Source organism: Thamnophis elegans, chromosome Z, assembly GCF_009769535.1.
Source record: "Thamnophis elegans isolate rThaEle1 chromosome Z, rThaEle1.pri, whole genome shotgun sequence".
NCBI lineage: Eukaryota > Metazoa > Chordata > Lepidosauria > Squamata > Colubridae > Thamnophis > Thamnophis elegans.
Window position 1 is genome coordinate 84,255,893 of NC_045558.1, and position 27,956 is coordinate 84,283,848.

General features: G+C 37.1%; 1 protein-coding gene across 3 annotated transcripts in view; it reads right to left on the reverse strand.

Moving 5' to 3' along the window:
- The window catches only part of EPHA5 (EPH receptor A5), a 237,770-nt gene that overhangs the window by 22,933 nt on the left and 186,881 nt on the right, over positions 1–27,956 (reverse strand). The window contains exons 6-11 of one of the 3 annotated variants that reach the window (XM_032237902.1): positions 19,658–19,660; positions 19,522–19,547; positions 7,053–7,155; positions 5,098–5,165; positions 3,651–3,776; positions 2,938–3,123 (exon numbers count right to left, since the gene is read on the reverse strand). In XM_032237902.1, the coding sequence (XP_032093793.1) occupies positions 2,938–3,123; positions 3,651–3,776; positions 5,098–5,165; positions 7,053–7,155; positions 19,522–19,547; positions 19,658–19,660 (512 nt within the window). Of the gene's footprint in view, positions 1–2,937; positions 3,124–3,650; positions 3,777–5,097; positions 5,166–7,052; positions 7,159–19,521; positions 19,548–19,657; positions 19,661–27,956 lie in introns of all 3 variants that reach the window. The other 2 variants (XM_032237901.1, XM_032237899.1) reach the window with 2 other exon arrangements.

The following is a 27,956-nucleotide window of genomic DNA, read 5'->3' on the forward strand; positions in this document are numbered from 1 at the left end:
CATACTCATTTGGAAAGTGTAATTTGCTGCTATTTCCTAATGACATTTTTTTTCAATTCACATTTATCCCACTATAACAATAAATCCCTGACTTACCAGATTTTAGTTTTATTCGGTTTTGGCTACAATAGACAAAATTTGCCTATGTAGCAAATGCTTCGGTGCAATTGTAAAGTCTCACTTATCATTTATGCATGCAAAAATATATAAAACAAGCCATGCATAAAATTCCATTTAATTTAACTGACATTCTATTAAAACCTATTTCCCCATTTGCCTAATAAATTGATGGTTTAAATGGTTGTATCTAAACTGTCCATTTTAACTCACACCTGCAAATACTTTTTTGTAATTCATATATTTACTAATAGACGAGTTAATACGAAAACATCACATTCTCTTTCTATAAGTACAATAAGTAATAAAAAGTAATTTGAAATGTATATACCCACAACATTTTAGAAACAAAAGATATCAAAATTTCTTCACAAAAAGAAAAATAAATGTTCATGTACGCATGTACGCAATCAATGCAACCAATAATGCACATTTAGATGTCATATTCTGCCTTTAAAGTAACATTTCTGTCACTTTAGTATATATAACATTAAAAAGCACTTGAGGTGATTGTAATTAAAAAAATAGCACATAGAAAGAAGGAATGAAGTTTGAAATGGGCTTTATACATTCTCAATCTGCTCAGTCCAAAGAACTGCTGTATTACCTTCTAGGAGTCAATCCACACAATTTCATTGTTAGCAATTTATGTCAGACCTAAGTACGCTACTTTTGACCTGGATCTGTAGTTCCAATAGTTGCCACTACCACCACTACATGCAGTCATGTGACTGCTTTTTGGGTTCTTGGTACTGTATTTATGGTCGTTTGTAGCGTGCTGTAATCAGGTGACCATGTGTTATGACTTTTTACTGAAAATTGTCATTTACATCATTTTCTAGCAAAAAAGTCCCATAGTGAACAATGGGTTCACATAATGGCTGCCACAAAAAAGACTGAAAAATCTGCAATAGTCACATGATGACCCACTTAATAATTATCAGGACTTATGGCTATAATTGCAGGTTCAATTATAGTAAGTCAAAGACTATATATATTAAAATTGTGTAGGTCTAGGACATTACAAGTTTAAATAACTATCTGATGAAATTTATAAGCAATACCTTTTTCCATATTTTTAGAATAATTTACAAAAGTGCTTTAGAATATGAAACATCTGCCTGCAGCTTTTAAAAACATTTGCATCTTTCCTGGGATTTCACAGGAGTCCTTTTTTGCTGTCATTTTATCCTAGGAAATTATATGATTATCTTTGCATCTCCACACAGACAATGAAATCCTTTGGAATCAAGATTGAGCTCCTTGCTAACAAGAACAAATATCTTTTTCTAATCTTATTTGGTTAATATTTTTGACCATACAACTCTAATGATAATTATCTCCAATTACTACATGTAACCATTGTTTAGTTTGGCAAGAATAACTGATCTATCAATATTATTTGTGCTCTCAAGATTCTTTGCTTTTTCCAAATTTTGATTTATGACTGTGGGTTAGATAAAATTTCTTACCGGTTTTTAATCTCATCCTCACACTCCTGTTTAGTTGCTTTGGCTGGAAGCCAGCTTCTTGTGCAGCCATGCTGCCATGCTGCCGCCCCTACTTTGATTCAGAGGACAATCTCTGACCTGCGAGAAACCTGTTGCCTCTCCATGGGTCTGATGCCCCCCCCCCTCCAGGAGGGGTCTGATCTAAAAAGATCTCAGAATTGGTTTGTCAGACAGGGTTCATGTGATACTCTACAGAGCTCACATCCCCCACGTCTGTCCAGCTGGAGAACTTCCGGTTGACTTCATTTTCACAACTATCTTAAAAGGATTCAGTTGAACCACATGCTGTTAGAAATGGGAGGTTCAAGATGAATTTTGTTTTTAGCAGCCACCACCAAGTATTTATTAGGTTGTTTAATTCACCACCAGACCCTTATCATGAAGTCAAGGTTACAAATTTCTGCTATTTCTACTTGCTTTCCTATTGAAATTCAGATTTTCTAGAAAATTTTCAATCAGTGAAAAAGACAGATTAACAGATCAACACAGTTGGAAGGGACCTTGCAGGTCATCTAGTCCAACCCCCTGCCCAAGCAAGAGACCCACACCATTTCTGACAAATGGCAGTACAATCTCTTCTTGAAAGTCTCCAGTGATGAAGCTCTCTCAACTTCCAAAGGCAAGCTGTTCCATTGGTTGATTGTTCTCACTGTCAGAAAAGTTATTCTTATTTTTAGGTTGAATCCCTCCTTGATTCGTTTTCATCCATTTGTGATTACTAAACACATTGTGCTGAAGCTCATATTTCTTAAGGCCAACATTGTAACCTGACATAGCATGTACCTCTGCTGCTGTATGATATCATTGGATGTAAGATTAAGACCAGGAAAATATTCAGTGCAATGTATAAGAATCTAAGGGAAGTTATATAATATGTTAAGAAAAACATCCTATTGTGTGTTTTTTGGAGGCAATATTATATTTCTTACAATTTCTTATTTCTTTCCATCCTAAGCTTTCTGTTTAAGAACAGAGAAGGAGGCTGCTATTTGGATAAAAAACAGAACACTCCCTGGCCAGATCCTAACCTAAAAATAAAGGAGGGAGGAATGCATGCATGGATTAGTCTTTGCATAAAAAAACCAATATTTTATTCTGACTTCCAAGTCAGTTTGATTATCCTCAAGCAATACAATATGAATAATGCTTGAGAAAACATAATGAATGATTCAATGACTTACTAACTTGTTCATTATAGATATTACAGTTAGATATAGTAACATTATTGGAATTTAATGCCATCAAGATATTACTTTATATAGTTTGTAAAGCAAAGATAATGAAACATTCATTAGAATTAGGTACATACTCTTTGTTACCACGCCTTCCAGGTGTATAATGTTGGCATGATCAAACTGCCCCATTATGCTTGCTTCTCCCAAGAAATCCCGCCTTTGTTTCTCAGTGTAGCCCACTTTCAGGGTTTTAATGGCCACTGGCAACTCACATTTCCCAGGAAGTTTCATGCGCCCACTGCATACTTCACCAAATTCACCTACAAAAAAATCGCCCCTCAATTAAAAGAATTAAAACTAAAATGTGATAATGCCTGATGACTTTTGCACATAAATCTAAAATATTTATTAATATTTCAGGATTTTTTTTCAAAGAGAAGGTCATTGACTGCATTTTTATTCCAAGTCAACCATAATTTTTTGAAGGTGACTGAGCTCCAAGAAACGATCCAAGTTATCCAAGGAACTTTGTCATTAAATGAAGACTTGAGTCAGATTTCTATTTATGAATAGGAACACTATTGCTCCTGACAGATGATCACATTTTTATTTTATTTTAAATTAATATTGTTTAATCATCATCATACATAAAGCTCTTTAGTGAATCATTTTATCTACAGGAAACTTAATTTTGCTTTCATAAATAATTTATCAGTGACGGATATAAAATATAATTTATTTTCAATTCATTTATTGGAAATCTATTTGCATTGAATATTTGTTAATGCAGTCCAACAATCATCCTAATACATGTAAAGAGAGATGAACAGCAATTAGATTTTCTTACCAGCTCCAATAACTCTCTCAATTGATATGTATGACACTTCTATTTCTTTGGCAAATTCATGAACAGCTTGATTAGGGTCTTCATAGGTATGTGGATCAATATAGGTCTTTACTCCTGGTAGTTTAACTGTGTATAAAATTACTTATTACATTTTTCTTTACAATATGCAAGGAAATTAAAATGAAACAGTAACTTTCAAAAGCATAATATATGAGTATTTCATATCACTGTCAGAAAGGAATATTTCTGAGTACTACCACAAACCCATTACTTAAAAAAAACAGATGGTCTAAAAAATTTAATCAATAATTTAAGTCAATTGAGTTTAAAGCGAATTAGATGACTGAAATATATTACAATTAATTAGGCCATTCTATTTTATTAGGGAATGTTTTTCATAAAAACTACAGGTATCAGGTTGTACTTAAGAAAAACATTTGTTTTCTCCTCCTTTTTTATCTATAGAGGGACCTATTGACTTTGGAGATGAACCCTACTATACTTCTTGATTCAGACATTGGTTATTAGTCTTCCATGTACTGAAAAAAATCTGTAATACATTAACATATATTTCAAATATATATTTCAGTAATAACTTAAATTGTAATAAATTATAAATTGATATCAAGCCATAAATTGGAATTATTATTTGCAGTATATCTGTAATAATAGAAATAAATCTACTTATTAGATACTTACCGTGTTTCCCCAAAAATACGACAGGGTCTTATTTTCTTTTTACTTACAAAATATGGTCTTGGGGCTTATTATAGGAGAGGGCTTATTGTTTTGTCATTGCCGGGCAGTTGCTCCCTTGTGAACTGGCTCCCGAAGAGCCAGGCACAGCCTCAGGGGCGAAGCAGCCATGAAGTGACCAAGCTCACGAGCAACCCCCCGGCAAACCCCCTCTCCAGCCGGGCAGAGCACCATTCACTGACCTAGGGGGTATCCCTAAGGCTCCAAGACATGTGGTGCTCTGCTCGCTCCCCAGCTCCCACAGTTTGGCACATTAGGGATACCCCTTAGGTCAGTGCATGGAGCTCTGCCTGGCTGGAGAAGGGGGCTGCACAAGCGCCTGTTCCGCCCCAAGCAGGCATGCCTCCTAGCCTCAACATGTCTGGGCCCAGCTCTCCTTGCAGCAGCAGCAGCTGCCACCACGCTCCAAGCATAAAGTCTTCTCTGTTTCCAAACTCCAAAACTCGGCTGCCGAGTCTTCCAGCAGCAGCCACTCTAGGAGTGTGCTCTATGGTTGTGGGCTGGCTGCTAGAAGACTCTCTCAGAGATTTACTATACTGGATGCTCAGGATATCTATTCTTCTGCCATCTCCATAAATTGTGTCACATAAATATTAAGCTGTATACTGTGCATTGTAAAGACCAGCAACAAAGCAAAACAAAACAGCTTTTGCAAGATTGTTATTTAGCACATTCAATGAATTTTACTTACTATGGCCATTATGAAAGTGCATTTTTTCTTCTTCAGGATCTTGTTTAGCTTTGCTATAGCCACACCGCCTGTTATGAAAAACTTATCATTAAAAAAATGTAAGGAGAAAAAAATATACATATGTACATGCATAAATATATCTATATAGGCTATAGCACAGAAATATGCCATTATTACTTTAATAAATAGAGCAGTAATGGTAGCTATGAAATGAAATGCATAGAAAGTTCACTTAAAAGTTTGTAAGAAGAGAGTTGTAGAAATTAGCATTTCAGAGTACAGTGATAAAAGTATTTCCTCACTAAAACAAAGGTTTCATTAAACTTTATATTGCAGGATCCAATCTGGGTCAGTCACCGGGACCAGATGTTTTGTCTTCCGAGCTTTTGCACTAGTGCTGGAGTCCATTTTCAGGGAACTTCTCTGTAGCAAAGTGTGTGCTATTCTGTGTGTGGTATTTATTTACCGTATTTATCGGCGTATAACACGCAGTTTTAAAACTAAAATTCCAAGCTTAAACCCTGCCTGCGTGTTATACGCCGATACTCCGGGTGGCAGAAGCCCGGGACCCAGTCAAATTCGCTGCGCAAGGTGAAACGGCCGGCAGCAGCCCTGCTCTCCTGCTGCGGCTTCTGTTTCAATAGGGAAGAAAACTTCCTTTCGCTTCCCGGGCTTCTGCCGCCCGGGACCCAGTCAAATTCGCTGCGCAAGGTGAAACGGCCGGCAGCAGCCCTGCTCTCCTGCTGCGGCTTCTGTTTCAATAGGGAAGAAAACTTCCTTTCGCTTCCCGGGCTTCTGCCGCCCGGCAGAAGCCCCGGGACCCAGTCAAATTCGGGAAGCGAAAGGAAGTTTTCTTCCCTACTGAAACAGAAGCCGCAGCAGGAGAGCGAGGCCAGCGTCCGTTTCAGTCGCTTCCCTTCTCCGTCTTGATTGCTGGAAGCAGTAACAAACGGCGCGTCCGCTCCGCATCGCCCTGACAACCACCCCAGCCGGCGGCTGCCAGGCCTCGCTGGAGTCAATTGCAAAGCTGCGTTCAGCGCTTTGAGGACCTGAGGCATCTTGGGAAATGTAGTTCCCTATCAGAAAGAATGGAGTAGCTGCGAATTTGTAACAACATAATATAACTTGGTGCTTCGCAGGTTACGAAAATCTCGTTTGATTTGCACACTGTTTTTTAAAAGTTAGATAAAGAAATTATGCTGTGAAAGCGACTAGATAGCCCCCCTCCCCTTCCTGTGTGTGAGAAAGGGAAGGAGAGGAAGGAAGGAGGGAGGGGGGAGGAAAAGAAGAAGGGAGGGGGGGAGAAGATGGAAGGAGAAAAGATGGATGGAAGGAGAAAGAATGGAAGGAGAAGGAGGAAGATGGAAGAAGAAAGGAAGAAAAAGAAGAAGGGAGGGAGAAGGAAGGAGGTAGGAAGAAAAGGGGAAGAGAGGGAAAGAGCAGAAAGACAAAGAGGATGAAGTTGATAGGCAAGAGGAAGGGGGAAGGAAGGGAAAAAAGAGGGAGAGAGTGAAGATGAGGAAGAGATTTTTGGTTTTCCAAAAAGCAGTGATTCTGATTATTAAGTTTTTTTGCTCAAAGAGGTGTTTTTTCATTTCATATTTGCCTTTTAAGAGGAGTTAATGTTATAATTCATGTTCTAATGTTATAAATTTTAATCCAACATTAAGTTCCGAGCTTCCAAGTCATTTATTTTTAATGAAAAAAATTTTTACTCAAATTTTTGTGTTAAAATGGGGGGTGCGTGTTATACGCCGGTGCGTGTTATACGCCGATAAATACGGTATATGGTGCCTGTTGTATGTGGCTTTTTAGATGCTGATGGGAGTGTGTTGAACATTACATTGTCATAGATCTGGCTGGCCAGGAAACATGTTCTAAAGTGTCTGGCTAGATAAAAGTTGGAGGGACAGAGAAGGGTTGAAAGGTACAAGAATATATTTTTTTCTTCTTACCTTCCGCTGAGAAGGAAACCAATTACAATAGCCAAAAGAATCACTCCCACAGTAACAGATACAGCAATTATAGGGATCTGACGCTGATCGCTAGATGCAACTACTGCTGAGAGGAGAAACAAAAAGGGATATGATGATTAGAATTGCTGCCAAGACTCAGAGGGGCTTCAACTTAGAAGCTAATGGAGAAAGATTCAACTCCAGATTCTTTAATATAGATTTAAAGAAAATATGATGATCAAACACAGCCCTGTACTCCTGGGAGAACATGTAGCTACTTTAAGGAGTTTTTAATAGGGCAGATATATAAGCATTCTCACACATTACAAAGAATGCTTTGTCTATCAAATTAAAAGCACTTACAACTCCAATATTTAGTTATTAATATTTAATTCTGTTTATCTGTTATACAGATCATCCACAAATTTAATTCCAAGTTATTTACAACTGAAGTTACAACTGCACTGAAAAAATAGCCTACGACTAGTCTTGATCTTATGTCTGTAATAGCGTCCCCATAACCATGTGATTAAAATTTGGGCACTTGGTAACTGACATGTATTTATAATGTTTGCAGTATCCTGGGATCATGTGATTGCCACTTGCGATCTTCTCAGCTGGCTTCCAATAAGGAAAGTCAATAAGGGAAGTCAAGTTCATTTAACAACTTCAGTGATTTGCTTAACAACCATGATAAAAAAAGATAATAAAATCAGGTGAAACTCACTTAATAACTAAATAACTGCTTTGCAGTAGAAATTCTGGGCTTAGTTGTGGTTAGTCAAGGACTGCCTGTATTGAGTTTATTGACAGCACTGAACTTGTGAAAGATATTGTGATGACATTTCATTATATTTTTTCCTTTTGAGTCTCAAATGAGACTGAATGGAAAACTCGCCAATTTGAAAAAAACCCTTTTCCAAAAAATCAGCTGAAATCATTTCTCAGCCTCGTCCTCAGATGTATTGATTTATAATTCCTACAATACCCAACCATCCAAGTAAACACTATATTTCAATGCATCTGACAATATGAGTCTGGGAAGATTTTTCTCTTGAAGTGTATAATTATTTTCTAGATTTAGTGATATGTACAATACTAGATTATGCCACATTCCAAAAAGTAGAAAGGGCAAGACAAAAACTACATGCTATTTAATGTAATGTTAATATAAATATGGTTATACCCAGGATATTTAATTGTGTTTCAAAATTCTATCACTATAAGATGTACAAGATGGCATGGAAGATTCATAGCACATTGAATGCAAGAGTATATGAAGAATCCCAGGTTGCTCAACCCTAATTTAGGGTACAGTTAAGTCCATAATATATAGGGAATTAATCCCTGAAACTTCAAAATCTGAAATAATTTCAAAAGTTTCAAATACATTTAGATCTGTTTTCTTCACTTATATAGTAAATCAAGATAGAATATTGTTAGTATTTGGATAGAAAATCACCAGGAAATATTTTAGCTGTAGGTTATAGCATTTAAAAAAATTCTGAAGAAGACAACTGCAAACTGCTTCCAGATCGGTACCAGGGAAATTACAGGGATGCTTCCATGAAATCAACAACTTATCTTATTTTTATTCCAATTAAGATCATCTCACAAAATGGATCTTTATGCCTCCGAAACATGAGGCAGAAAAAGAAAAGAGAAAAACAGGAGAAAAAAGTTCAAGTACTAACTTCTAGTTCTAATTAGAATTAGAATTCTAATCCCAAACAGGTGTATTAGAAACACTTCAGAACAGGAAAAAGAAAATGGAGCTGGTTTCCAGAAAAGCTATTTGAGAGATCATCCACAATATTTTCTTTTGGATTTTCTTATACCATATTTTTTGGAGTATAAGACGCATCTTTTTCATCAAAAAAGAGGCTGAAAATCTGAGTGCGTCTTATACAGCATTTTTACCTCCTGAAGCCCCGCCCCTTCACCAAAATGGCTGTACATACCCTTATGGAAGCTTGCAGAGAGCTCCTGGAGGCTGGGGAGTGCAGAAATGAGCGAAAATCAGGCCGTTTGTTGGCCCCCCCCCCCAGCCCCAGCAGCATTCTGTAAGCCTCCATAAGGCTATGTATGCAACTTTTTTGACAAAAAGTATTTTTGTCAAATGTTTTCGTTTTTGCGAAAAACAGGCCATTTTTGCTCATTTTTGCCCCCCCTCTGCAAGCCCCCCCCCCAAGGCTATTCATGCCTTGTTTTGAAAAGAAAAAGGGCCAGCTTTCATGAAAAATGGGCCATTGGGGGAGGTTTGCAGAGTGCAAAAACTTTTTTTTTCCATTTGGAAAGCTCTTTTAATTGATTGAGGAGAATTACATTGATCAAGTGCTGTGCCAGCAGAAACACCTACCCATCTACTGTATTTCTCTCTCTCTCTCTCCATCTACCTACCTACCTATCTCTCTCTCCCTACCTACCATATATATGTATGTATGTATGTATGTGTATGTATGTATGTATGTGTATGCGTGTGTGTGTATATATATATATGTGTGTGTGTTATATTTGTGTTGATAAATAAATAAAGGGAGACTAGTATAGATCTATTTCAAGCTATTTAGCTCTCATCAGCTAGCCATATCCTTACTGGGATTCGAACCTGTGCTATATTTGGGGCATACCAGGGGTTGTGACACTATACACACACACACACACACATACAAACACACACACACACATATCCTATCTATCTATCTATCTATCTATCTATCTATCTATCTATCTATCATCTATCTATCTATCTATCATCTATCTATCTATCTATCTATCTATCTATCTATCTATCATCTATCTATCTATTTATCTATCTGCTGGTCTTGTTGTATTCGAGTCTTTTCCTGTGAAAGATTGAGATTGTCTTGACAACGTTTCGACAAGGTCTCACTCACCATCTTTAGGCTGGGTTTTGGGCTTAAAGCCTGGTCAGAGCTGCCGTCTTTCTATAAATCTTGATGGGGGGGGGGAGGTGGAGTGCTGACGTTGTTTCAGTAAGTGGAATGATTGGTTGTGTGGTTGTATCATGATTGGTAGATTGGAGCTGATTGGTGCTGGCTGTGTGTCCATTGTTGTTTCGTGTTGTAACAGCCTGGGTGGTGGGTGGAGCTCGTTTGTTGATTAGAGCTGGTTTCCAGATGTCTGGTAGGCGGGAGATATCTTCACATTTATTCATATTGTGGGGGTGTTTCTCTATTTGATAGCTTCCATAATTATTCTCTTGTTGAAGTGTTCAATTTTGGAGATTAACCTGGTTCCTTCAAAATTAATTTCATGTCCTATAGCTTTAAGGTGCTGGAAACGGGAGGAAGTTTTTTTTTAATTTTTTTCTTACTGCGTTCTGCGATGCGTGCATTTATTCTCCTGTTCGTTTGTCCTATGTATGTTGCACCATATTTGGTTTTCTAGCTGGATTTTGTCTTTGGGGTTTCTTAAGATGTTGGCTATTTTTTGGTCAGTGTTGAAGGCTGTCTTGATATTGTGTTTGTGGAGAATTTTGCTGATTTTATTTGTGGTGCCTTTGATGTAAGGGAGGAGGGCCATGCCGTTGTCCTGTTCTGTGTCTCGTTTTTTGGGGGAGTCTCCCTTTCAATTACATTGGTAATTGTTTTTCTTTGGAATCCATTGGAGATACGTTTGTGAGAGTGTCTAATTCCATTTTCAGATGGTCTTTGTTGGCTAGGCGTTTGGTTCTGGAGATGAGGGTCTTGGCTACAGAGTTGATCTGTTCAGGGTGGTGATGTGTTGTGCGTTTAAGTAGCGGTTGGTGTTTTTTTTTTCCAGATAGATGGTGTGTCCTAAGGAGACATTGGGTTTTTTTGTAGATTAGGATGTCCAGAAAGGAAAGTTGGTTATTTGCTTCTATTTCCATGGTGAATTGAATTTTGGGGTGTAGGCTGTTGAGATGTGTGAGGAAGTTGTCCAGTTTTTCTTTCCTGTGTGGCCAAATCACGAAAGTGTCATCAACATATCTAAGTCAGAGTTTGGGTTTGTGTTCAGATTTATCTAAGGCATTAGTTTCAAAATGTTCCACGTATAAGTTTGCGATGATGGGTAAGAGGGGTGATCTCATGGGTGCTCCTTCTATCTGTTTGTCCATTATGGATGAAGTATGTGTTGGTTAGGCAGTGGTTGGTCAGGTCCAGGATGTGTTTAGGGGGGTTGTGTTGGTTCTGGATAGCTGTCAAGGCTTCTTTTATAGGCACTTGGGTGAAGAGGGATATGACATCGAAACTCACGAGTAGGTTGCTGGTTTGTAGGTTTTGTTTCTTTATTGTTTCTATGAAGTGGAGTGAGTTTTATACGTGTGAGGTGATGGATTCTGTGTAGGTTGGAGTTGCTTGGCGAGGAATTTGGCAAGATTCTGTAGAGGTGAACCTATGGAATTGACTATGGGTCTGAGTGGTGTTCCTTCTTTGTATATCTTGGGGAGGCCATAGAGTGTGGGGCATCTGGAAGATTTCTCTCTGAGGATGACTCTTTGCTGGATCTCTTCACTGATGGGAGAGGCTTTTATTTTGGATTTGGTGGCTTTTTCCAGGTAGGTGATGGGGTCTGTGTTTAGAGGTTTGTAAGCGGGGTCTTGGAATAGGTTGGATAGTTTGGCTTCGTAGATCCAAGTGTAATTTGCAAATGGATGACTTCCCCTTCTATTTTCTCATCTAAGTCATTTATGAAGATATTGAAAAGTACTGGGCCTAAGACGTAACCTTATTGTACCGCACTGCTTAATTCCCTCCATGTAGATATAGTACCATTAAGGGCTACTCATTGAGTATATATCTCAGCCAGTTAAAAATCTATCTGGTGGTGATGCTGTCTATCTCACAATTTTCTAGTTTATCAAGAAGTAGTTTGTGGTCTACTTTCTTGAATGCGTTACTGAAATCTAATACTACTATATCCAGAGCATTTCACTGGTCTACTAATTTAGACACTTTGTCAAAGAATGAAATAATATTGGTTTGCCAAGGTCTGTTTTGAACAAACTCATGCTGGTTTCAAGTTATAACTTTGTTTCTAGATGTTCACAGATCTGTTTACTCATTTGTATATTCAATGCAACATCTTTTCCATATATTCTTGTGGCCTATCATTTTTAAATCCATCTTCAGATCTGCCTCAGTTTTGTCTAGTAAAACTTGTTTCTTTTCTATAACATATTTTAGACATAGTCTATCTATAAAGGCAAATACTGTTAACTTCTGGTCCATTTCCACAAATATCAACCTGTATTCTGTATTAGTTAAAGTTAAATGTTTTTCTCCTTTAAATGTACTCTTTATGTAATCTGCTACCCTTTAGTGGCCAAAATTCAAAGTCCCATTTTAGGTTTTTTTTAAAAAGAATTAAAAATAACAGTATTTTCCCCACAGGAAGAATTTTTATAATTAATTTCAACATCTAAATTAAAATCCATTTGTACCCTTTGTGCATTTAGTTTCCAAAATAAATATTTTAATCACCCTTTTGCTCTTTACTCCCCACTCCATCCTCAATTTTTTAAAGTCTTTAAATACTGATTTACAACTTATTTTCACTAAGGATTGAAGGAAATTAATCTGGCATTTTAAAATTTGGCCATTCAAAAGGTTCCTAATAGCTGAAAACCTGTGAAGAACCAATTTCCAAATGTGATTAGTAAAGGAAGTATGCTAACCCTGTGTCCATAAAGCCAGTGACTGTATTTTGGGCTAAAATGGTATCCCTCATACCCCAGAGTTCTAAACCCACCAGACAAAGTTGTACTGCAATCTCCTTGTGAGGACCAACTATTTGGAGCACTTATGGACAATTCCAAGTCCTCTCTTTGTCTAGAAAGGAATCACAAAGAGTCAGTTAGCATGTGTATTGGCTCTTTATTCTGCAGTGGTCATCAGCTCCACTCTCAGCAGAGCAATTTTCAATTTGTCATCTCTTCCCTAGAAGTCAAGGAAATTAATTTTTACTTACTTTGGCAAATGTGGGTACCCGGATTTATTATATTTTATTTTTATGGTGACTAATGTTCTTATTCAGTATTTCATTTTTATTGCTAGTTGAATAACACATTAATATTATATTAATCTAATATTAATATTACTACATTATATATATATATATATATATATATATATATATATATATATATATATATATATATATATATAATTACCTAAATATTTATTATATTAATTATAATTATTATGATAAATCAAAATATAATATAATCAGCCCAACTCACATTGCTGTGCTGCTTTGCTCACTCATAACTAACTGTGGTTTAATGAATTTATTAATATTCTCCAGCAATTCCCATCCCAAAAACGTAAAACTTTCCCAATTAAGTCCAGCCACGAGTAGGCCAAGATTAGTTCACAAAGCAATGACCCAATAGTTCACAAAGCAACTGAAAGTTGCTCAAACAAAATAACTCCATCATACAAACTTAAATCCACACACAAGAGAGCTCCTAAGGCAAGAAAAGTAGAGAGTTTCCAAAGCACAAATTAATTCCAAATATGGTGTCAATTCAGAGTGAAGCAGGAAACATGACACACTGCTAGAAAACACATTGTTCCCAGCAACGCCTCTGTCTGTCTGCTATGATAAATAGCTAGATTTCTGGTGCCTCTAGATGAGTGGGGCTTTCTCCTCTTGAGTAGTCTGGCTGATCTCCACTGCCCGTCTTTCTCTGCCCTATTGGTTCTCAGATTAGGTACAGAAGGCAGTTCCTCTTTGCTTGCTCTGCTACTGTAAACTTTCTCCAGCTGAAGCCTCCTCCAAATCTCTTCATGGCAGCCATTCAGAGTCATCAATCAACTCAGTTCCTGATGTTCCAGGAATGGGTTCATCCTCCCCTGAGCTCACATCTGAGGAGGAATCTGTGGAGTTGTCCAGGGGAGACATCATAATCACATAGTGCTTTTGTGGGGAAAATAGGAAGAAGATGTTCTGGATATGCCACCTTGAGTTATTTGTAAAAATAATATAGGCAGGATACAAAGAAATCAATCACAGCTTGAATGTGGTAGAAAAATGTGAGATAGATAGCATCACCACCAGGTGAATTGGCTGGCTGGCCAAACACATTCAATGTGTAGTCCTCAAGGGAACCACATTTATATGGAGAGAAGTAAGCAGCGGAATACCAAAGGTTCTATCTTAGGCCCAGTACTCCTTAATCTCTTCAACATCCTCAATCTAATAATTTAGATGAGAGGATAGAAGGGGAACTCATTAAATATGCAGACAACACCAAGTAGCAATAGCCCACAACTTAGAAGATAGGCTGAAGATCCAGAAGGAACTTGATAGACTTGAACACTGGAACCTATCCAACAATATACAATTCAGTGGTGAGAAAAGCAACATTTTACATTTCGGCAAAAAATAAAAATAAAGCCAACTACAGAATAAGTGGTACCTGGCTCAACAGCAAGAACTATGAGAGGGATATATGTGTCATAGTAGAAAACCACAAAGATGAGTCAGTAGTGTACTGCAGCTGCCATAAAAGCCAATGCAGTGTAGCCTGCATCAAAAGAGGATTGTATCAAGTATGAACCTACTTGAAAATACTGTAAACTTTTGGTTGCCATGATATAAAAGAATATTCAAACCAAAGAAAGAATACAGGAAGAGCAACAAAGATGTTTAGGGAACTGGAAGTAAAGCATATGATGAACAGTTGTGAGAACTGGGTGCCTAGTCTAATAAAATGAAGGATTAGAAAAAATAATGGATGGAAGCTTATCAAAGAGAGCTAACCTAGAATTAAGGAGAAAGTTCCTGTCAGTGGGAACATTTAATTGTTGGAATGGCTTGCCTTCAGAAGTTGTATGTGTGCTATCACTGCAGGTTATGAAAAAGAGATTGGTCAGCGATTTGTCTATAATGTAGAGGGTCTCCTGCTTGGGCAGGCAAGAACTTCAAGGTTTCTACCAACTGATTATTATGTAATTCTATTGATTCTGTAATTCTGTAAAACCAATTAAGGTAATTTTAGGAGAGGAGGCCCTGTAACAATCACTGATACCATATCACTTTCAAATTGGGTTATTGTAAATTGGTTTGTTTGGTCTGCTTTTGAAAACCATCTGGAAATTTTCGTTTGGTTCAAGATGTGATAGCTTGTTTGCTGTCACATTCTATATAGCTGGCAATATCAAAGACGTCAGTAGAAGACAGATTTCAGGAACATAGCTTGGAAGTTAATCTGAGTAAATAGAGAATATGGAATAGTGTAAGCAAAATTTCTTGGCTTCAATTATACTGAATTAATTAAGGAGGGTTTTGAATTTATTTTGATCATATTTCTCAGCAAATGGACTGACATATTTCTTCCGATATAATCTTTCAAATGTCTCATTCCCAACTCATTTGCTGTTATTTGCATATAGTTTCAACAGAATAATATTTGAATTATAATGGTTTCTAAGTACAATTCAAAGTGTAATTTCTGATTTATAAAGAAAGAATCATAGAGCTAGAAGGGACTTGGAGTGTTCTAGTCTAACCTCCTACCCATGATAGGAGATCTTACATCATTCTGGACAAATTGTTGTTCAGTCTTTTCTTGAAAATCTCCACCTGAGAGGAGGAGCTGACGTTGCGACGACACAACATGCGATCTTGGAGCGTCAAGATCGCAGTCGATATTTCTGCTGCTGAATGGTCCTTTTGGACCTAAACCATCCCGTAGAGAAGGTGAAAGAGAAGAGTACGTCCTGCTGATCTCAGGGACACCACAAAGTCCCTGATTGATCCATGAGAAGCTCTTATTTCCGATGACAGAAACACAGCCATTGAAGCTGCTGAATTTGGGTCAGCTCCAGAACAGAAAGAAAGCGAAAAGAGAGTCGAATTGGTGAGGAAATTTTATTAATAGAAAAGAGACTACCCCCCAAAAAAATCAAAGCTAAATTAAAATTGAAGACAGAAGAGAGCAAGCGGTGAAATTAAGCTACATTAAACTTAGTGTATTATCTTTTTAAAATTTTTCTTTTTATGGATGGAATTTTTGCAAATGTTCCCTATTTTTTAAACTGAATGGATTAGTTTTTCTTCTTTTACTTTTTATTCTTTTTTATACCTATGGATTAATTTTTTTTTTTACAATGCTTGATTGGATGGTTTTCTCCTTCCATTTAAGAATTTTTTTCTTTAAGTTTGGAACATAAAGAAGATATAAAGAGGAATATAAAAAAGGCTGTAACAACAGAGGGAAAAGAAGTAACACTGCCACTTAGAGCCTGGAGGCTGGGAAACAATGTTTTTTTCTTTTTTCTCTTTTATCATTTGACACTTCAAGGCTTTTCAGCTTGTTTACTGACAGTGATAGTAGGAAGAGCACAGGTTGTTTACACAGGTGTTCTTTGGCAGTTCTATCAGCAGCTGGATTGGAGGGAAGACAAAGCCTTGACTTGAAAGATTATAATGAACTTGCTTGAAATTTAACAAAAAGCCTTGAATGCTATAGTGACAGTGTTTACAAGTTGGAAGAATGGCGCAACAGGAAAATAATTTTTAACATTGCAAATGATTATGTTTGAAATTCAAAAAAATATTAGTAGTAATAGAGAAAATAGAGAAGAGATTGGAGAATATAGAACACAAAACAGAAAAATTTGATGGAAAAATTGAGGATGTTTATCAAATGAAGAAAGTGGAGGATAGAGTTCTAAAAAATTGAAGAAAAAATGAGCAAAGAGATAAGAAAATTATGGATACTGACAGCAAACTGACTATGGTTGGAAATTGGAAGAGCAGAATATGGAAAGGGGAGATAGATATACTGGAACTCTACCCCAGATTTCAAAGTATAGAAGAAAAAAAGAGAGAAAAAGGAGGTAAGAAGAGAAATCTTGACAGAAGCACCAGTGATAACCAAAGACAAGCTGATGGAAGGAGCAGATGGAGGGTTTCAAGTTTTCATAAGATACAAAATGAACAAGTTGCGAAGAGAAGTCCATACAAGACTTATCAAGAAAGTGATCAGAATACTAATGCTACAAATGGCAAGAGACGTAAGACTGCATTATTACTGGAAAGATACATATTGATGTAATGAAAGCGTATAATAAAAATTAAGTTAAACTTAGTTAAATTTAGAGTATTATGTATAAAATGAAGTGATAATAGTTATAGTCAAATAAATCATTAATAATGATAATAATGCATATATATATATATATATATATATATATATATATATATATATATATATATATGTTTGATAATATGAAATTTTATATAAACTACAAATGGAGATTATGAGAGGTTTAAAAGCTTTGTTATTAAATATAACCAATTTTTATTTAGAACATGTTATAAAGATGTAATGTTATTGGATGATTTTAGGAGGATCTAATGGAATGCCATTATATAATTTTACTTTAAATTTAAAATATTTAAAATATTTCATATAAAAGGATGTAAAATCAATCATAGTCAAATGAAGGTTGATGTACAATAATAGTAATATATATATATATATATATATATATATATATATATGTGTGTGTGTGTGTGTGTGTGTGTGTGTATGTATGTATATATATATGTGTGTGTGTGTGTGTGTGTGTGTTTTATGTGTGCTGATAAATAAATAAATAAAGGATGGAAGCAGTTAGCTTCCTCCCATAATTGGGGCTTATCAGGGGTTGTGACTGACTGACTGACTGACTGACTGACTGACTCTCTCTCTCTCTCTCTCTCTCTCTCTCTCTCTCTCTCTCCCTCCCTCCCTCCCTCTCCCTCTCTCTCTCTCTCATATATAATATGATTTAAAAATTTGTGATTTGATATGAATTCTAAGTGATGACTATGGAAGGGATGCACATAAATTTTGTAACCAACTTACACACTTTCTATAATTTGTAATGGAAGATGGTTTTATGTTTTTTGTTCTGTCCATTTGTGTTTGTTTAAATTTTTGTTTAATTTTTTAAAAAAACCCACAGTTCCATAAGGCAAGATGCTCCATTGTTTAACTGTTGTCATTGAGAGGGTTTCTTCTTAATTCCAGGTGGGATCTCTGTTTAATAATGCTCAAGACTTCCAAGATCCTTCTCAATCATGAATCTATCCTCTAAAGTATTAACAATTCCTTCCAACTTGGCGTTGTCTGCAAATTTAATGAACTCTATTTCTGTCCCCTCATCTAGATTATGTATGAAGATGTTAAAGAGCTCTGGCCCCAAAACAGTACAAGGTACCTCACTGCATGTTTCTCTTCATATGAATGTTCCATGAATGACTACATGCTGAGTGTAGTTGGTCAGCCAACTTTGAATCCATCTGGTGGTGGTACTGTCTATCCAACACTTTCCATCTTATCAAGAAGTATGTTGTCGACCACTTTGTCAAATGCCTTATTGAGGTCCAAGTATAGTATATCAAAACATTTCCTTGATCCATTAATTTAGTCACTTTATCAAAGAAGGTTTGGTCTGGTATGATCCATTTTTAACAACCCATACTGGCTTCTAGTAATTGCCTTGTTCATTTCTAGATGACAAATTTGCTGGTTGATTTCTTTTCCAGGATTTTCTCAGATATTGATTCAAACTGACTGGTCTGTAGTTTCATGGTCTCTGAAACCTTTAAAATCATTATTGTAAGTATTCATCATAAGAAAAGGTGCCTTGTCAGGTTTTTAGCTATGAGCCTATAGGCAACCTTTTCAAAAGCAGCCCTGTTATTTTGTCATCAAGGTTTAGATGGAACTCATTATTAACACTTACAGATTCATTAGTGAAGATGCTGCTTTTCTGTTGAGATTTGAGGTATAAGGTTTATTTTATTATACCACTGTTAATTGTTTAGCTTGTTTTAAAGTTTTATTTTTTAAAAAATGTCTAGGATAGTATGATACTATGTGTCATAATATATGATAATATGATATTATGTGTCAGAATGGTCAAACAATTGCCAACTCCAAATCTCAACCAACAAATGTTCTGCCTTATTGGCAGAAAAAAATCAGAACACAAAATACAAGCTGGGAGAATATGGCCTCGTATATGACCTCTGCACAGTCAAGGACCTTAGAGTACTCATCTCAAATGATCTAAGTACCAGAGCTCAGTGTAACAGCATTGCCAAAAAGGCATTAAAATTGTTATCCTAATCTTGCATAACTTCTTCTCTGGTAATATTGAACTGCAAACTAGGGCATACAAAACTTTTGCTAGACCAATTCTTGAATACATCTCATCTGTCTGGAACATGCATTGCATATCAGACACAAATACAATTGAACGAGTCGAGAGATATTTCACGACAAGAGTCCTCCACTCCTCTGCTCGCAACAGAATACATTATGCTACCAGACTTGAAATTTTGGGTTTAGACCATTTAGAACTTTGCCATCTTTGATCCGACCTAAGCATAATACATAAATTTATCTGCTACAATGTCCTACCTGTCAATGAATACTTCAGCTTCAACCACAACAACACACAAACTCACAATAGATACAAACTTATGGTAAACTGTTCCAAACTTGCTCTGTACTCTGCCCACCCACGCAACTCTCTCTCCAGTGAGTAGAGGTCCCATTTTCATACACCCTTGACAGTGTTAAGCTCTGCTTAACAGCAGAGAATATGAAGTGGAACACACTCAGTCATTGCCTTCCCACTGCCTACCACACCTATTCTGCTCCTGAATAACCCTGGAGGTCTGAAAATGGAACATGCCTGGCTTCCACCACCTGTCCCACCTCCCAACACCACCCTAAAAAGCCTGAACATCACCACTGCTCTCAAATGGCCCAAACACAGCCATCGCTCCTGAGTAACCTGTGGCAGTGCTGGCAATGGTGTGTGTGTAAAAATGGGACCCACATGTCCTTTACCATCTCTCAACCTCCCATCCCCCCCACTGCCACCACCCCTGCATGGCTTAACACTACTGCCATCACTGAATGGCCTGAACTCTGATTGGCCTGGAGTTCTGCGCAATGGTAGCAATGATGCAGTGGTGAATTATATGAAAATGGGAAGCGCTCAGTCACTACTTGCTCACTTACTTAGCTGGTTCACTTATTCAGCTGACTCTGGTAGGAAGGCCCTTGCTGCTGCCACTGCCACTGCTCTGCACTCTACCCACCCGCTCTGTCTACTTCTCCCTCTGGTTGCCCATGACCAGTTTACCCCATGGCAAATTGATTGGGTTGACTTATCCTGTGATGACTTGAGCTGGCTGTGTTGAGCTGGCCATGCTGAGTTCTCCCACTCCACTCAAGTTTTAGTTTCTGAATTCTAAAATATAGACATGTTGTTTAATGACTCTCTTTTCAACCACAAGTGCAGTCTAACGACATGGAGAAAGTCTATTACATGGCATGTTTGATACCTTCACAACATTTTTAATATTACAAGTTTGACTGCTTAGCAATGAGGAGGATTTACTATTTTCAGATACAAATTCTAATATTAATAGCAATTGAATAAATACACAGAGCATTTCCTGATGATTTGGGTGAAAAGAGAGTGTTCTATTGTTCCACTCGAGCAGTAGTTTAAATGATGCACAATTGCATGACTTTTATAAGCTTCCACAGCATTGTGGAATTGTCTGTAATGGAACTGAAGTTCTCAGAAAAGAATTCATTTATTCTACAAATTTAATTCAATTGTTGCATGCATTAAATAGTAAGGGTCTTTATATATGCTTTATATTTGTTCTGTATAACTAAAATACAAAATGACATCATGGAACACAACTGACACTAAAAATTGTAAGTTACACTACACATCCTCCCTATCTCACTGTATAATGGCTACTATTGGTGCAATGCTAAAAGCCCATCATTTATGACATTAGTACTAAATGCACATCATTATGAATCAAGACACAGAAATATATATTAAGAATACTGCATTGACGGGTCAGAGTATACAAAAACACGATTGCTTTTTGTAGTAGCTGTTTTCTTAATATATAGCTTTGTATTAAAAATAAAACAATGAGTCATTTTTTTATAAATGACATTTTTTACTTCTCTTATGTTATTTATTAATGTGTTTTGTTGTATTTTTTCTTCATTTAAGAATTTTAAACTACTGAAAGAATGTTCTTATTCAATAGATTAAAATATAGTAAATATATGAAATTAAACAGAATCAAAAATAAAGAATATATAAGTGCCATCTCCTCTAACAATGTTAGAACGCAATGGACTTTCTCTCCAGGAACTAAAGTTGGAAATCCTCCTCAACCTTTTAAATAGAAACATGAAAGAAATCTGTAATCCCATTTTGCTGAGATTAAGTAACAAGGACATAAATCAACTTCCGAAACACTGAGGAAACATACAAGCTTTCTCTTGTCTCCTTACAAAAACAAGATGTCATTTATAGACTCATGAAGATGGAATTCATATTCCATGTAATTCCAACTCGGAGCTCCTTGGTATTTGCAGGGATTTTCTAGAGAATAGGAAGTGATGCTGCAGTATAAAAATGGTGGTACTTTCCATGCACAGTTTGTGCAATGGTACAGTCCGGTATTGTGATTATTGCATATTTCATTGTTTAATGCCATGCTTCATGAGAAATACATTCATCTTAACAGTGCCCTGAATATTTTTGGCAATACCATCTTTATAAAATTGACAACATGACATATTTTAGAAATGGCAGCAATTTTCTAGCATTTCAAATAGAACTTTTTACAGCCCTGCCTGGAATAATCAGGGATTAAACCTGAAACTTTTTTTCCTGCAGGCAATTTGATGATGAATTGGGGATTAATAAAAGGTGACATCTTCTATTTCTACCTTACAAAATGGTTATCTGCCTATTCTAGTGACAGAGCAATCAAGCAATGCAGATAAATCACAAAAGGTAGGAAGGGTCCTAATCCACCCAGAAGGAAGCAAAAGGAAGATTCACATTCTTGCTTACTTTATAGAATATGTACATTACAAATGTCTCCTGTTCTTAATAAATTGCACTGCTACTATTATTTATTTAATCCCCTCATTCCATTTGGTTATCAGGAATATAGGTAATAACATTAAGGTAATATGATTTGAAAAACTGGCATAACTGACAATTGGTGAGTCACCGTCCTCCTTTCCCCCCCCCCCCAAGCTGCATTGGTGGAACAATATTTATAAATGTTTTTATGTCTAAAAATTCACATTTTTAAAAGAAATTCCTGAATTTGAATTATTATAAACTTTTGGGCTTTACCTCCTATTGCTTCTCACAAAAAGAACCTACTGCCCAATTATATTGTCCCCCCCAAAATCAAGATTGTTTCAATATACACATAGACATATAGCAGCTATTTTAGATTTCATTATTCCAGAGGAGGTCAATACATACCTGCAGTCACTAAGTTTTTTGAAGCCAGCCCCCTAGTCTTATTACTATATGGTCCACAACTTGGACCACTTTTTATATGCAAAGTGTGTGCAATGTTTTCATTCCTATCTATGGAGGACTCAAATTACACTTGTCATAAGTGTAAGCTGGGTAAATTACTTGAGAAAAAAGTGAATGGCAAGCCCCTAAAATTCCAGATACTTCCACAATCAACATTGTGAGTTTCAATGTGAACATGATGAACATGATCCAGAAGTCTGTATCTGAGCAGAACACAGTGAAGAAGATGAAAAGGGCAAGGGTAATGGCAGCATATTACACTACAAACAGAAAAAACAGAGAAGGCAACTCCTGCTCTCTCTGAAACTGAGAAATTGATTTCATATCCTCCCCCAGGAAGGAAGCATGGAGACATCTGAAGAAAAGTCTTTGTTAAATGTATCAGTGATAAGAAGTAAAATAGCTTAGATTTCACTACTTAAAGGAACAGAATCAACCAGACAAATTCTTAAGGAAAATATATTGCCTTCTAGGTGCAAAGATTAAAGATGAGAGAGAGAGAATCACTATTCCTTTCTCCTTTTTCATGTTGGGACAAATGACACGGAGATTCTGAAAATATTTTAATGGATTATGAACAACTAGGGAGGATAGCCAAAGAGTTAGAAGCACAGATTGTGAACTCATTTATATTTCCAGATCAATATCCAATGAGGGAGCAGAAGATTTTAGAAGTAAATCATTGGCTCTATGGATTAACTCTTATTTATAGAGATGAAATAGTGGAGGTAGTGGAAGTTATAGGAACTTTGGAGAAGAGTAACCATGTCTTACTTGAATTTATCATAATGCAGGACAATGTCAGACGAATGTTTTGGATTTTAAGGGATATGATGTAAACAAAATGAGAGACTAGGAAGGGATCTGTTCCAGTGGTGAAATTCATTTTTTTTACTACCGGTTCTGTGGGTGTGGTTTGGTGGGCGTGGCAGGGGAAGTATACTGCAAAATCTCCATTCCCACCTCACTCTGGGGCCAATCAGAAGTGGTATATGACGGTTTTCTGAACTACTCAAAATTTCCACTATGGGTTCTCCAGAATCTGTCAGAACTTGTTGAATTTCACACCTTGTCTGTTCTCTGTGCCAAAAACCTTTTGCCTCTGTCTTCTTGGCCAAAAACTTTTGCAAAGGAGACAGAAGCTCTCGGACATGTGAATCAACATTCCTTCAGGCTCCATCACCTTTGCAAAAAATGTTGGTAGAGAATGGAAGACTTTGGGGGCACAATCTCATGCCCCCACAGGCCTCCGTTCTCCATGCCAAAAGCCTTTTGCAAAGAGGATGGAAGCCTTTGGGTGTGTGATCTTGCACTCCTTCAGGCCTCTGCCCCTTTGCAAAAGTTTTTGGTGTGGAGAATGGAAGCCTTTGGGGCACAATCTCATGCCTCTGCATTCTATACATCAAAACCTTTTTCAGAGGGGATAGAAGGGTATATAAGAAGACAGCCACTTTTCTGCCACGTGGTCCTGACTCTGCAGATCTTCTAAAGGTGAGGAATTGCTGATGGGATGGGGACGAGCTGTGACTTTGTAATTGTGTCGTAAGTATTTTTGGGGTGGTAATTTCTTAACTATAAACAGTCACTGTTATAACTTGAGAACTAACTGTATAATAAAATGGAAACGGGCATTTAACTAGAGCAGAATACAAATAACTAAAATCTACAAAGATGGAGTCAGGAAGACTAAGGCTCAGAATGAACTAAAATAACAACAAAAAAGGTTTCTTTTAATATATAAGGGGCAAGAAGAATATCAAGGAAATGGTCGGTCCATTAATGAGAGAAGATGGTAAAAATGTGAGAAGTGCAGCAGGGAGTAAGCGGAACTGCGTAACTCTTCTTTGCATCTATTTTTATGCAAAAGGAAGAGTTCTTGAAAAGGTAGGAAATCTATGCACATTTTAATGGAAGCTGAAAATTTGGATATTATATATTTGGAAGAAACTATCCATTCTGTCTGTTTTGATAGTCAATGAAACATGATTTGACACTTCGAAGTTGGGAGATTATTTAGAAGAAATCCATGTATAATCTTTCTGAACTCAAGAATCTTGGCCATCTTGCAACTAAGAAATTAGAGGTATGTACAAAATGAAAAATATGTTTATTTTCTGCCTAGGGGTTCCAGATGGGCCATGATTTCAGTACCTTCTTCCTTTCACTATTATTTCTCCCATCCTTGAATTTAAACCCAGGATAAGCCTACTGGCCTTCTCACTTCTTTCACTGATCCTTCCAGGATCTTCCCCTACCTTTCCCTTCTTTACTGCCCTGTTCTATGCACTATACATTGCACTGTTCACTTCTGGCTCTGTCTTTTTCCCTGTTGCCTCCCACCCCAGATCTGTGCCTAGACGAAGTATGTTGTGGATCAACACATGGAACAAAGGTGTATATTCTGAATTTTTTTTTCTGACATGTACATTCCCCCCCCCCCATTTAACTATGGGATTCCTGAATTTTGTATTCTACATACATACACGACTAATGACCATAATTGAGCCCAACATTTTTCTGTAGCTAAGAAGAGAATTATTAAATGAGTTTTACTCCATTTTACAACCTCTCTTGCCACAGATGTTAAGTGAATCACGGCAGTTGTTAGTAAAATGATTATTAGGGGATTCTGGCTTGCCCATTGACTTTGCTTGTCAGAGGTTTGCAAAAGTGATCAAATGACTCTGGAACATTGTAACCAGAGATGCGTTACTGCCTGTTCAGCCAAACTGGTAGTGGAATTCAGGCCTGGATTGGAGAATTGGCAGCGCCCCAGGCCTATCACGCCCCCGAATCGGTTCCCTTGCTGCTGCTGCTTGCCCGCTGCAATTTTGGATTTTAGTGACTGCACGTGCGCAGTTCACTGTAAATTGTTCTGTGCATGCACACAGAACAATTTATATTGAAGAGTGCGCACACGCAGGTTGCATGCGGGTTGTGAACCGGCAGTAATGGTAGCAGCAACCCACTCCTGATTGTAACCCTCATAAATATGAATCTGTTGCCAAGCATCTGAATTTTGATCATGTGGCCATGGGGATGCTGCAATGGTCGTAAGTGTGAAAAGTGGTCACAGGTCACTTTTTTCAGTGCCTCTGTAAGTTCAAATGGTCATTAAATGAATGTTTGTAAGTCAAGGACTACCTATACAGAATCTTTTTCACAGGCATTCCAAGTATGATATTCTTTTAAAAAAAAAAGACACAGTTTACTACCACCAAGATCTGCACCACCCTAGCCTTCAAGGATTTCCACAGCAGCCCTCCTATTCATTGTGTATGGCCAGGTATGGGCCCTACACTTGAGTGCCATCCATTTTCAGTGCTTAGTCATAAGATAGCAAGCGTTATATCTAAATCAAGAGCTAAAGAACTTAATGTAACTGACATGAACCATCTTGAATGACTGATTAAACAAAAATGCAGGCAAATAAATAACTAAATAAACAGTTTAGCAAAATCAGAAAGGAAAAAAATGATATAAAATAATGCAATATCCTCATTTCATATTATGTGGCATCTGAAATTATTTCCAATTTTAAAAACAGTTTTCAGGATGATGCAAGAATCATATTATAGAGACAACTAAGTCTTGGAGTACTATGAAGGTTGACCAAATTCAATTTTTTTTAAAAAAATATCATGGCCATTATTCACTATTTAGCAAACCACTATTCAAGAGATAGCATAATCCTATCACATTGAATATAAGATTTTGTACTTGAACATTGAAACCATTATCTCTAGTTCTAAACTGTCATATAACTGTCATGTTAGTAGCATAAGATACTTTTGAATTTTTTTCTCTTTATTGCAATATTAATTTTGAAAATTTCAAGAATATTATTTAAGGGGAGAAACGTTACAATCCATTTAACTACTGTATATAAAACATGCTCACTACTGTCAAAGTTTTTCTCATTCTTCATGCCTCATTGTTGACAATTATTACAAAGACAGAGCTCTGTGGAAAAGGCTCTGTTGCTGAGAAAGGGGAAGGACTAGAAAAGCACAAGAAGATGGGGTGGCAATATGTATACCTCTGGGAGATCTGAAAGAACAGGTTAGTAATAGAATATCATGGGCAGGGGTGAAATCCACTTACCTTTGCTACCGGTTCAGTAGCAAAGGACTCCCACGCATGTGCAGAGGGTCAAAAATGGACGTGATGACGTCCGAGTGGGTGTGAGGAGCCTGTTACTGATTGCCTGCAAAGGTAAGTGAACAGCGGGGGGGGGGGGATCCACTGTGCCACATGATTTAGAAAGGATTTCCTGCTTTCTGGCTAATATAAATCGCATGTCACAGCTGATCATTGGAAAAACCGGTTCGCCTCAACTGGTTTCATTTTTTTTTCTACTACCGGTTTGGGTGAACCAGTAGCATTTTTACTACCAGTTCGGTCGAACTGGGAGAACCAGTCCAAACTTGTACATTTCATCTCTGATCACGGGGAAGATCTATCTATATGATCACGAAGAGTCAAAAACTCCTGAATGGCACATCTAAGGATTCCTTAGATGAAGTAATAATAAAGAGGTCCTCTTTATTATTGTAACCTATTTTTAAAAATAAATTAATTTTGTAGAACAGTGACCAAACTTCTCACCTGCCTTTATCTTTTACCTATTTAAGATTTTGATCTTGGGTGGTATCTGCACTCATGTGCTAAGATTAATAACTATATTTCTATGCCACCACTATGCTCCCTATACTATGCTTTGGTATACAGTTGCAAGAAAAAGTATGTAAACCCCTTGGGATTATGTGGCGTTTTGCATGAATTGATCCTAAAATGTGCTCTGAACTTCATCTAAATCACAACAATAGAAAAATACAGTCTACACAAACATTAGATGTTGCCATGGTTTCATTGCACACAACACGTAAACATTCACAGTGCAGGGAGGAAAAATTATGTGAGCCCCTAGCCTAATGACCTCTCCAAGAGCTAACTGAGGCCAGGAGTGAGCCAACCTTGACTCCAATCAGTGTGATGATATTGGATGTGTTGCTGGTAGCTGTTCTGCCCTTTAAAAAAACACACCTGTTGTGGGTTTGCTGGTTTCAAGAAGCACTGTTTGATATGAACCATGCCTCGCAGAAAAGAGCTCTCAGAAGACCTACGATCAAGAATTGTTGACTTGCATGAAGCTGGAAAGGGTTACAAAAGTGTTGTGACTCAGCAGAAGCTTGCTGTGAGTTGCGTCGGGATGCAGGAATAATGAGCAGCTGTTGCTCGTTAGGGTCGTCTTCTGCAGACGGATGGTGTCATGCCTTCGTCGCAGAAGTCAACGTCGTTCATTGTTTGTGGTTCATCGTGGTTTGTTCATGAGTTCAGTTTCGTGATTTAAAGAGGCACTTGGATAAGTGATTTGCTTTCTGTCAACCTCTTTTGCTGTAAGAGTTTTTGTTTTGCATTTGCTGTGTAACTTTTTGCCAGAGACTTTATCTACGTTTATTTTGAGTTCGCAGCCAGCTTGAGCCAGGACTAATAAAGACATTCTTTTACAAGCCTTGTC